The sequence below is a fragment of the Bombina bombina genome, chromosome 5 (assembly GCF_027579735.1).
Source record: "Bombina bombina isolate aBomBom1 chromosome 5, aBomBom1.pri, whole genome shotgun sequence".
Classification (NCBI taxonomy): Eukaryota; Metazoa; Chordata; class Amphibia; order Anura; family Bombinatoridae; genus Bombina; species Bombina bombina.
The window spans coordinates 318,739,196-318,752,382 of record NC_069503.1 but is presented as its reverse complement, the minus strand read 5'-3'; the positions used below and the strand labels follow the sequence as shown (position 1 = coordinate 318,752,382).

The window sequence follows — 13,187 nt, the reverse complement described above, 5'->3', positions numbered from 1 at the left end:
TCACACATAACAGAAGAAAACATAATTTATGCTTACCTGATAAATTCCTTTTTTCTGTTGTGTGATCAGTCCACGGCCCGCCCTGTTTTAAGGCAGGTAAATATCTTTTAAATTATACTCCAGTCACCACTTCACCCTTGGTTACTCCTTTCTCGTTGATTCTTGGTCGAATGACTGGGACTGACGTAGAGGGGAGGAGCTATATGCAGCTCTGATGGGTGAATCCTCTTGCATTTCCTGTTGGGGAGGAGTTATATCCCAGAAGTAATGATGACCCGTGGACTGATCACACAACAGAAGAAAGGAATTTATCAGGTAAGCATAAATTATGTTATTTCTAATGCAAATAATACTTCTTTAAGTAAAGAACGAATAAATTCCATCTTGAACAAATACAAAGATTTATCAGCATCAACCTCTGAGACAGAAACCTCTGAACCAGAAGAACCATTATCAGTATCAGAATGATGATGTTCATTTAAAAATTCATCTGAAAAAAGAGAAGTTTTAAAAGACTTTTATGTATACTAGAAGGAGAAATAACAGACATAGCCTTCTTAATGGATTTAAAAAAATAAAATCTCTTATGTTATCAGGAACACTCTGAAAATTAGATGTTGACGGAACAGCAACAGGTAATGTAACAGTACTAAAGGAAATTTTATCTGCATTAATAAGTTTGACATGACATGCAATACAAACAACAGCTGGAGAAACAGATACCAAAAGTTTATAGCAGATACACTTAGCTTGGTAGCTCCAGCACTGGGCAGTGATTTTCCTAAAGTATCTTCTGACTCAGTTGCAACGTGGAACATCTTGCAATATGTAAAAGAAAAAAACAACATATAAAGCAAAATTGATCAAATTCCTTAAATGACAGTTTCAGGAATGGGAAAAAAATGCCAGTGAACAAGCTTCTAGCAACCAGAAGCAATAAATAATGAGACTTAAATAATGTGGAGACAAAAATGACGCCCATATTTTTTAGCGCCAAAAAAGACGCCCACATTATTTGGCGCCTAAATGCTTATGGCGCCAAAAATGACGCCACATCCGGAACGCCGACATCTTTGACGCCAAAAAACGTCAAAAAATGACGCAACTTCCGGCGACACGTATGACGCCGGAAACAGAAAAAAAATTTTGCGCCAAAAAAGTCCGCGCCAAGAATGACGCAATAAAATGAAGCATTTTCTGCCCCCGCGAGCCTAACAGCCCACAGGGAAAAAGTCAAATTTTTTAAGGTAAGAAAAAATGATTGAAACAAATGCATTTATCCCAAATATGAAACTGACTGTCTGAAAAATAAGGAATGTTGAACATTCTGAGTCAAGGCAAATAAATGTTTGAATACATATATTTAGAACTTTATAAACAAAGTGCCCAACCATAGCTTAGAGTGTCACAGAAAATAAGATTTACTTACCCCAGGACACTCATCTACATGTTTGTAGAAAGCCAAACCAGTACTGAAACGAGAATCAGCAGAGGTAATGGTATATATAAGAGTATATCGTCGATCTGAAAAGGGAGGTAAGAGATGAATCTCTACGACCGATAACAGAGAACCTATGAAATAGACCCCGTAGAAGATCACTGCATTCAAATAGGCAATACTCTCCTCACATCCCTCTGACATTCACTGCACGCTGAGAGGAAAACCGGGCTCCAACTTGCTGCGGAGCGCATATCAACGTAGAATCTAGCACAAACTTACTTCACCACCTCCATCGGAGGCAAAGTTTGTAAAAACTGAATTGTGGGTGTGGTGAGGGGTGTATTTATAGGCATTTTAAGGTTTGGGAAACTTTGCCCCTCCTGGTAGGAATGTATATTCCATACGTCACTAGCTCATGGGCTGCTTATGTTCTATTGGGACCAACAAGAGATAAGGAAAGAAAAACTAGCAGATAATAAAATCACACAAAATATTGCATTAAAACAAACTTTAATGTTTTTAAAGTGTGACCATTTACAAGAGATAATACACACAGAGTAGACACATTTTGTAAAGTTAACATACACAGGATATGCCCCAGCAATTACAAATAAGTGATTTCTACATAACATTCTTTAGCAACGGTTTATGCTACAATAGAGGAAGGTACACTATTCATTAAGTGAGTCAAGTTAAATCATTTTTATGCATCATAAAAAAATAATTAGCACGTTTTAAAATATTTATACATTTACAGGCCATTACCTAAATATTCTATACAGTGTGCAAGGTCAGTAATAGCAGCTACGTTTCCTATCAATCTACTTTTCAACTTAAGTATAAATTAAGTGGTCTTATTTTAAAGTAAAATAGTTGAAATATTTAGTGCCACAAAGATATGGCGCTAGTTTCCAAAACTACAGAAAAGTAACATTTATAAATATATCTAACACTATAGTTAATAAAAGACAATTACGCTTATTTATGAAATACATGTAACAAAGTCACTATTTTTTTTAACCCCTTAACAACTGACATACCAATGTCTGCCTGTAATAGTGCAAGACCGCGCTATTAAACTCTCCCTCCTGTACTCTTCCCAAAATATCACGATCTCGTCGCTGGCTATTAAAAAACACACCCCTATAAAAAGACCAACGATGTACAGAGTGTGTCGATGGTCATTAAGAGGTTAAACTAAAGGGCCATTATAACCATAAATGCTCTAATTTGTTGGAACAGTGATGGGAAACTTCCTACCACACAGGAGTCACAGACCAATATTTTAGAATCCTCAAAGGAACATGTAACCAAATATTTTCTCCCATTATTCAGACAAAGCTTACAATTTTCAACAGCTTTCCAATTTTCTTCTATCAACTTTGCTTTATTTTCTTTGTATCCTTTATTGAAGGTACAGCAATGCACTACTGGGAGCTAGCTGAATACATCACATAAGCCAATGACAAAAGGTATATATGTGCAGCCACTTCCCAGCTTTGGGCCTACCTAGGTATGCTTTTCAACAAGGCATACCAAAAGAACAAAGCAAAGTTGATAATAGAATTAAATTCAATAGTAGTTTAAAATGGAAATTTCTATCTGAATCCTAATCAACATTGGGGTTTCATGTCCCTTTAAACGTTGCATATAAATGTATGGCTAAGAAAGACAAATAAAAAGATATTTCCTAAACATGTCCCATGGCAAAGGGCCAGGTTTAGGTAAGGCTGCTGTGTACCCTCTATGTTCTGTTCTCCCCTTTAGATAGCTCTTTTGAGTTGTGGTCACCTTGTTCAGCCTTCTGTCACAAGCGCACATTTTTAGTTCTACTTTATTTCCTGGGACCACAAAAACTATAGCACGTATTCTTAGCCCTTCTTTTTCCCCAGGGGCCGCAAAAACTGATGCTTAGAGACCCATGTAGCCCACAGGCCTCAAGCTAGAGACGCTGGAAAGCTAAATGTTTATCCTCTGTAAAGGGGCTAAAATATATACATAAAGTGCTGCTCAAAACCCACAGAGCACTGCTGCTATCAAGCAGTACTTTAATAATGTGTTTAACCCCTTTGTGGGAGTTTAACAAATAGTTTTGAAGTGTCACTAGTGATAAAATGACATACAAATTAGTACGTTGTCACTAGAACAGAAAAATGAACAAAAATAAAGTAGCAGATTTAAACAACATGGTATACCAACATGAAAGCTGTAAAAATAAACCCTAAAAGCTAATGTAGAATTCCTGTGCATCTCTGAAGATACAGGAATCTAGGAAAGCAGATGAGCTTATCAGAAGGTTAGTGACTGCATTTTGTGTTTCTAATTCTATAGATCCACATTATAACACAATAGATCCTATAACTGTACAATTTGTGGTATTATTTCAGACACTTATTATCAATTCAGGCTCATTTATTAACAATTTCTATGTACTGTCAATTAAACACCAAATTAGATAGAATAACTACCACTTTATCTACAGTAGCCCAGTAAATATTACTCAAACTTGTGGCATTTATAGAGCAAGCAGTACAAAGCCTGGCATACGAGCTGGAGGACTGGTGCGTTGCATTTACAATAATTAAAGGGACATAACTTGTATTAGGATTACACAGCATTTGATGGCTGACACTCTGAGCATACTCTGGAGACTAATGCAAATGCAGATGACCTACCACTGTATCAGCAGCAGGTTGGTACCCTGGCAGTGATAACTTCTGAAGAAAGCATTCTGCAGTCACGTTATGCTTTTAACCATATGTGTTATGTTAATATAAAACACATTTTTAAATGTCCCATTTAAAAACAAAAACGTTAAATTAATAGCAACAGATTATTCACTATCACCAAACAATTTTAAAATATTTTTAGTCTAAATATAAACTTATTAAACCTGAAGGGAGGGTTTTCTTTTTTCTTTCATTCTTTTACTAGAGTCATTTCATTCTGAAGGCTGCTTCCAGCCAACATTGGCAGAACATAAACTAAGAAAATTGCTGATACATGGGATGGATACTTCTATAAAATTTGAATTCATTTATGACTACAGATGCATAAGGAATAAGACATTTAAGCTAATTTCTATCATCTTAGATTGGATTTTTTAAAGGACTGAAGAATCCATACAAACCAGGATTACTGGAGGAGTGCTTTTAAGGGGACACTGAACACAATTTTTTTTCTTTCATTATTCAGATAGAGCATACAATTTTAAGCAACTTTCTAATTTACTCCTATTATCAAATTTTCGTCATTCTCTAGGTAACTTTATTTGAAAAAGAAGAATGTAAGTTTAGAAGCCGGTCCATTTTTGGTTTACAACCTGGGCTGTTCTTGCCGATTGGTGGATAAATTCACCCACCAATAAACTAGTGCTGTCCGGGGTCTGAACCAATTGGCTGGCTCTTTAGCTTAGATGCCTTCTTTTTCAAATAAAGATAGAAAGAGAATGAAGAAAAAATGATAATAGGAGTAAATTAGAAAGTTGCTTAAGGCTAAAGGAAAAAAATGTGAAAATGATGTTGCCCTAATAACATTAGACGCGGAAAAAGCTTTTGATTTAATTAATTGGGACCACCTGTTTACTACTCTATCACAATTTGGCTTAACAGGGAATTTTTATAATTTTGTGAAACTGATTTACAATACTCCATACTCCTGCCTTCAAATAAATGGTCAACTGTCGCCAAAAATAAGGTTAACAAAAGGAACAAGACAAGGGTGTCCGTTATCACCCTTATTATTTAATTTGTCACTAGAACCATTTGCCACAAGACTGAGACAAAGCTTACCCGGGGTAAAAGTAGGAGACGGCAGGGTGTCTCTGGCATTATATGCGGACGACATAATACTTTTCTTGCCTAGAACATCTCAAACTATACCAGTATTACTAGAACTAATAGAGGAATTCAGTGCGTTTTCTGGCTATAAGGTCAACCAGGGTAAATCAGAAATACTATGGGTTAGAAAACCCTGTGGGCAGCAGGGTAAGCATCCCTTTCAAGAAGTAGAACAAATTAAATACCTGGGTATCAATGTAAGCAGTAATCCAGGATTATGGTATAGCTTAAATTTTTCAAAGTTCTTTCAAGAAAGTAAGAGGCTTCTAGATGGATGGAGACCACTTCCCATAGCTTTATCAGCCAAAATCACGATATTGAAGACTTTTTTATTTCCTCGCCTATTGTACTTATTGCAAAATCTACCTATGTCTCTCAAAAATACTGATTTAAAGTACTATGAAAAAGAATGCAACTCCTTTCTATGGGGAAAGGGAAGGGTCAGATTAGCTAAAAGATTGTTGTATCTTGACAAAGAGGCTGGGGGATATGGCCTGCCTAATATTAAATTATATAACCAGGTTACTATGGTAAAACTAGCTGTTGACTGGATCACACAAACAAGTCAATTTTCCGATCAGCCAATAGAATGCGAGCTCAATCTGATTGGCTGATTGGATCAGCCAATAGGATTGAACTTGATTCTGATTGGCTGATTCCATCAGCCAATCAGAATATTCCTACCTTAATTCCGATTGGCTGATAGAATCCTATCAGCCAATCGGAATTCGAGGGACGCCATCTTGGATGACGTCCCTTAAAGGAACCGTCATTCGTCGGGAGACAACTGAAGAAGAGGATGGATCCGCGTCGGCTGCTTCAAGATGGACCCGCTCCGCACCGGATGGAAGAAGATCGAAGATGCCGCTTGGAGAAGATGTTTGCCGGTCCGGATGTCCTCTTCTTGCCGGATAGGAGGAAGACTTTGGAGCCTCTTCTGGACTTCTTCAGCACCGGATGCCAGGACGGATCGGTGATACCTGGATGGTGAAGACAAGGTAGGAAGATCTTCAGGGGCTTAGTGTTAGGTTTATTTAAGGGGGGTTTGGGTTAGATTAGGGGTATGTGGGTGGTGGGTTGTAATGTTGGAGGGGGGTATTGTATGTTTTTTTTTACAGGCAAAAGAGCTGATTTTCTTGGGGCATGCCCCGCAAAGGGCCCTGTTCAGGGCTGGTAAGGTAAAAGAGCTTTTACATTTATTAATTTAGAATAGGGTAGGGAATTTTTTATTTTGGGGGTCTTTGTTATTTTATTAGGGGGCTTAGAGTAGGTGTAATTAGTTTAAAATTGTTGTAATATTTTTTTATTTTTTGTAACTTAGTTCTTTTTTATTTTTTGTACTTTAGTTAGTTTATGTAATTGTAGTTATTTGTAGCAATTGTATTTAATTTATTTATTGATAGTGTAGTGTTAGGTTAATTGTAGGTAATTGTAGGTATTTTATTTAATTAATTTAATGATAGTCTAGTGTTAGGTTTATTTGTAACTTAGGTTAGGATTTATTTTACAGGTAATTTTGTTATTATTTTAACTAGGTAACTATTAAATAGTTCTTAACTATTTAATAGCTATTGTACCTGGTTAAAATAATTACCAAGTTGCCTGTAAAATAAATATTAATCCTAAAATAGCTACAATGTAATTATAATTTATATTGTAGCTATATTATGATTTATTTTACAGGTAAGTATTTAGCTTTAAATAGGAATAATTTATTTAATAAGAGTTAATTAATTTCGTTAGATGTAAATTATATTTAATTTAGGGGGGTGTTAGTGTTAGGGTTAGACTTAGCTTTAGGGGTTAATCCATTTATTATAGTAGCGATGAGCTCCGGTCGTCAGATTAGGGGTTAATAATTGAAGTTAGGTGTCGGCGATGTTAGGGAGGGCAGATTAGGGGTTAATACTATTTATGATAGGGTTAGTGAGGCGGATTAGGGGTTAATAACTTTATTATAGTAGCGCTCAGGTCCGCTCGGCAGATTAGGGGTTAATTATTGTAAGTAGCTGGCGGCGACGTTGTGGGGGGCAGATTAGGGGTTAATAAATATAATATAGGGGTCGGCGGTGTTAGGGGCAGTAGATTAGGGGTACATAGGGATAACGTAGGTTGCGGCGGTGTACGGAGCGGAAGATTAGGGGTTAATAATAATATGCAGGGGTCAGCGATAGCGGGGGCGGCAGATTAGGGGTTAATAAGTGTAAGGTTAGGGGTGTTTAGACTCGGGGTACATGTTAGAGTGTTAGGTGCAGACGTAGGAAGTGTTTCCCCATAGGAAACAATGGGGCTGCGTTAGGAGCTGAACGCTGCTTTTTTGCAGGTGTTAGGTTTTTTTTCAGCTCAAACAGCCCCATTGTTTCCTATGGGGGAATCGTGCACGAGCACGTTTTTGAGGCTGGCCGCGTCCGTAAGCAACTCTGGTATCGAGAGTTGCATTTGCGGTAAAAATGCTCTACGCTCCTTTTTTGGAGCCTAACGCAGCATTTGTTTGAACTCTCGATACCAGAGTTAATTTTATGCTGCGGCCAGAAAAAAGCCCGCGGAGCGTTAACAGCCCATCTACCGCCAAACTCCAAATCTAGGCCATAGTGTTTGATAAAATCACAAATTAGTTTCATAAGTTATAACTTAGGTAACATCCCTAAATAAGGACAGGTTGTTAATGCATATCTAGATCTGGACAAATCTTTACCCAGGCACAAATATCGAAAAGTCCTTGCCCGTCAATGGGCTTGAGAGTAAGGTAGGGAAATACTGGTTTGAGACACAAACATTTTGCATTTGACATCCCCATTGCATTAATACCCAATTCAATCTATATGATTCTTACAATCATTAACAGAGTTTCCATACTAATTTGTCAATCATCATATAGCTTAAATTATATTAGAAATTTCAATATGTATATTCACAAATATGATGTGTAAGTTATTTTATAAATAATATCAATTAAAATCAGTTGCTAAATTCAAATGAGTTACTAGTACAAAAAACATTTAAGACCATATAAAATATTTTAACTGGAAGTTTAAAGTGAATGTCAAGTTAAACAGATTACATAAAGTGAAATAGTAGCAGTTAAAAAATGAATGAGAGTTTCATTCATGAAATCGTTAGGATATACTTATCTTCAGAGCTATTTCACTATAAACGCTACACGAATAATAGCTGAAGCTCCAGTCGCCATTTTTAGCATTTGATTGACAAATGACTCATCTGCAATCAACTAATCGTTGTTTCCCCCTGGGCAGTGACGTTTGTGCAAAGGGGCTGAAACAACGATTAGTTGATCAATCAAATGCTAAAAATGGCGACCAGAGCTTCAGCTATTATCTGTGTAGCGTATATAGTTAAATAGCTCTGAAGATAAGAATATCCTAACTATTTCATGAATAAAACTCTCATTAATTTTTTAACTGCTACTATTTCACTTTATGTAATCTGTTTAACTTGACATTCACTTTAAAGGTATGTAGTAGCGAGCATCCTAATATTTTAATGATTCTAGGCCTGTTTTACTTAAAGGGATACAAAACCCAATTTTTTTCGTTCATGATTCAGATAGAGCATGCAATTTTAAGCAACTTTCTAATTTCTCCTATTATTAATCTTTCTTCGTTCTCTTGTTATCTTTTTAAAAAAGCATGAATGTAAATCTTCGGAGCCGGGCCATTTTTCGTTCAACACCCTGGATAGCTCTTGCTTATTGGTGGCTACATTTAACCACCAATCAGATAGCCCTTCCCAGGTGCTGAACAAAAATGGTCCGGCTCTGAACATTCCTGCTTTTCAAATAAAGATAGCAAGAGAACAAAGAAATATTGACAACCAGAGTAAATTAGAAAGTTGCTTAAAATTACATGCTCTGTCTGAATCATGAACAAAAAGAATTGGGTTTTGTATCCCTTTAAGTGAAACAGGTCTAGAGCTTAAAATTGCATGCTTTACCTGAATCCTGAAAGAAAAAAAAATTGTGTTTAGTATACCTTTAACCCTTTGAGTGCTAACGACTAATCAGAGCCATCGCTAGCACTCTCCCACCTTGAGGGAGGTCTGGGGGCTCCTACACGGCGATCGAGCATGCATAGTGACAGGCATCGCCGGGGCTTCACGTTTTGCATGGTGACGTCACATGCAATGACGTGATGACGTCACCGTGCAACTTTATTAAAAAATTACAATACAAAGTATAGAGAAAGGTGGCATGCTGCTTAGACGCCTGTATCTCACTTATCTAAGCAAAAAAAAAATTACAAAAGTTAAAAAATAAAAATTTCAAAAAATAAAAATGTCAAAAAAACCTTAAATCACCTTAGCACCCAGGTGGGAAAGTGCTTAGCACTTACAGGGTTAAAGATTGTTGTGTTGCAGTTGAGAACTGCTTCTCTAGGCTGCAAAGTGGGACTAGCAAGAGCTTATTTCTCTATCTTTTAGATGCTTGATTTTATGACTATTTAAACTAATAGTTAAGAAGTCCCATAACAATCATAAAATATTAAACTAGCAACAGCACAAAATAAAAATGTAAAAACAAAATAATGCTACTTTAGTCACAAACTGTTAGCCACAGTTTTTAGCAGCTGTACATTTAAGGACACACAGAATTAACACCGTTAAGGTACTTCTTGTTCAATAAGATGCTGGATACGGATTACATGATTGTAATTGATGAAGACAAACCTTGCTCGCTGAGTTGAACAACTTTCAAAATGGTTTTCTATAATGTAGTTCAATCAGATCTGACAGAAAGATCAACCTCACAGGTTCCAACCAGCATTGTATGGTGCATCTCATGCATTCAGACAAAGCAAGAGATCTTAGAAAATGTGAGATGCTAAGCAAACGACAAAAAATAACTTCATAATGACACTAAGCGTGTTTGATGCAGAACACATCAAATTAAAAATTACCCTCAAACCTATCAGCATAGTGACAGGCTTTATTAGTCACTGAATATGAACTAACCTAAATAACGATCATGTTACAACACTAACTTATCTGCACTTTTTTAATCTTGAGTAGCTGATAAAACTGTGAAATTCTAAAATTAAAAAGTATCACTAAACAGTGACCATATAAAAATGGCCAATTTTTAAAAAAAATCAAATATTTGAACAGGCAGCAAAATTAAATAAAAAATTATCCTCAAACCTAATTGTATAGTGATTGGTTTTGTTAGTCACTGGAATAAGGTGCAATAACAATTATGTTACAATATTAACGCATCTGCACTTTTTTTTTTATCTTGTGTACCTACAAGCACTGGAAAATTCTACAACTGAAAAATATCACTGGACACTAATGGTTGTGAAAGCAATAATTTATATATTTGCTCTAGATTGTAAACTCAAAGCCAGAGCTTAGATTTGTGTAAAATAAACCTTAACAATTTACACAAGAGGATTGCCCTTAAAGTGATCAAATGATAATGCTATCGTGTCTATCCACAATAAATCAAACCCAGCAGAGAAGTGACAAGACCCTTAACAAGAGGAAGTGTATTGGGTATAGTTATTGGGCAGGAAGCTCTGTTCTCCAGACAAATAAAAAGGAGAAGCTGCCATGCTTAAAACATTACATAATACTGTGTCGTTTAACAAGCGCGAGCCTTGTAACTCCTCCACTGTTGACATAATTGATTAGCACCACTGCTTTTGAAGATCTTAACTGTTGAAACTACAAAACAAAAATGTGTTCAGGTTCCTATATCACAAAAACACTTTTTTTTTTTGTACTTAATATTTTTGACAGGCATATTAAAAGTGCCGGTGTAAATCAAATGAAAACTCTTAAAAGATCATGCACAACAACTAAAGTATATATATGACAATTAAAAAGGGGAATGGTGAAACAACACAAAAACAAAATATTTAAAAAGTACAATATTCTTTATGAAGTATTTAAAGTCACAGAAAATTAAAATAAATCGCACACAAACACACATCACTTCACATGTAAAGGCATATTTACATAAACTAAAATTAATGGGGGAGGGGAAATACACACAATTTGTGTGCGACATGAATCTTTCAATCTTTAGATTAAATCATAACCTTTTATGATGATAATCAAATGTCTCAAATCATTTTCTATGTATTCCCAAAGCACATCAAGCTCTCATCAGTAACACTATAAATCTGACTGGTCTCTGTTTGCCAGTAACCATTCAATGGTTTTTATAACAGCAACAAACGAATCTACTGTGGTGGTTTGTAAATGGTTAGATGATCTGATTGGCCAAGATGATAAGTGGCATTGCCCCCACAGTCGACATACTGGTAAACTTCTTGCGATAGCTGCTCCGGGTGGCATAAATAGGAAATAGTCACCGTGACCCTAAAAATGAGAAGAAGTTACATTAAACAAATGACAAGGAAACAACTACTAAACAAGCAAAAAGACTGGCAATTTACTGCAAAAGAAATGCAATGGTTAAATGAGAAGATAAACAAAAATATTACTCACCATACAATCAAATGATTTTGCAATACATTTTATCAGTGTTGTGTAGTTACCCATTCCAGTTTTAACTCATACTTACTTTTAAGATACACAATAACTTAGGAAGTGCCCATATATATATTTTTTTTCATTCTCATGGCCAACAAGCTAATTTCATAAATACAAATATAAGGAGGCATCTTAAAGGGACATTAAACAGTTTGATATCATAATGTAAAATGTTTAATTATATGTAGTACAATAGAACATACAACACAAATTCCTGTTTTGTTGTGATTTATTGTGATAGAGCATACAATTTAAAACAACTTTTCATTTTACTTCCATTATCAAAGTTTCTTCATTTTTTTGGTATCCTTTGCTGAAAAGTAGGAAGGTAAATTCAAGAGCGTGCACGGGTCTGGAGCGCTACAACCATTTGCTAATTACACTTGGCATCCCACACATGGCTGGTTCACAGGTGATATTACTTCTTTGTACTGAGATGGGGATTAAAGCCATCTTATTTTTTATATCTAGATGGTACCTTGTCTGAAACTAAGAAACCATATGTATTGAGATGAACCCTATTTCTCTTGCAACATAATTATTTTCTTTTTGAGGGAGTTGGCAGACAGAGACGTGTTGCAAACAAACGGGTAGATTACGAGTTTTGTTGGTAAAGCTGTGCGATGCTAACGAGCAGTTTATGCTCACCTACAGACAACGCTGGTATTACAGGTTTTTATAAACCCAGCGTTAGCCGCAGAAAAGTGAGCGGAGAGCAAAATTTAGCTCCACATCTCACTGTAAATACCAGCGCTGCTTACGGTAGCGGTGAGCTGGCTAAACGTGCTCGTGCACGATTTCCCCATAGGAATCAATGGGGGAGAACCGGCTGGAAAAAAACCTAACACCTGCAAAAAAGCAGCGTTCAGCTCCTAAGGCAGCCCCATTGATTCCTATGGGGAAATACATTTTATGTCTACACCTAACACCCTAACATAAACCCAGTCTAAACACCCCTAATCTTACACTTATTAAGCCCTAATCTGCCGCCGCCGACACCTGCACTATATTATTAACCCCTAATCTGCCGCCCCGGACACCGCAGCCACCTACATTATACTTATGAACCCCTAATCTGCTGCTCCCAACATCGCCGACACCTACATTATATTAATTAACCCCTAATCTCCTGCCCCCAATGTCGCCGCAACCCAACTACATTTATTAACCCCTAATCTGCCGCCCCCAATGTCGCTGCCACTATAATAAAGTTATTAACCCCTAAACCTAAGTCTAACCCTAACCCCCCCCACAACTTAAATATAATTTAAATAAATCTAAATAAAATTACTATCATTAACTAAATAATTCCTATTGAAAACTAAATACTTACCTATAAAATAAACCCTAAACTTGCTACAATATAACTAATAGTTACATTGTAGCTATCTTAG

At 36.2% G+C, this 13,187-nt stretch overlaps 1 protein-coding gene across 2 annotated transcripts in view; it reads right to left on the bottom strand.

Annotated features, from left to right (window-relative positions):
- Window positions 1-1,934: 1,934 nt before the first annotated feature.
- TMEM106B (transmembrane protein 106B) overlaps window positions 1,935-13,187 on the bottom strand; it is a 127,768-nt gene continuing 116,515 nt past the window's right edge. Inside the window, exons 8-9 of one of the 2 annotated variants that reach the window (XM_053714102.1) lie at window positions 11,560-11,619; window positions 1,935-6,260 (exon numbers count right to left, since the gene is read on the bottom strand). In XM_053714102.1, coding sequence (XP_053570077.1) covers window positions 6,050-6,260; window positions 11,560-11,619 — 271 coding nt within the window. In that variant the 3' untranslated portion in view covers window positions 1,935-6,049. Of the gene's footprint in view, window positions 6,261-11,152; window positions 11,620-13,187 lie in introns of those variants that run through there. The other variant, XM_053714103.1, reaches the window with a different exon arrangement.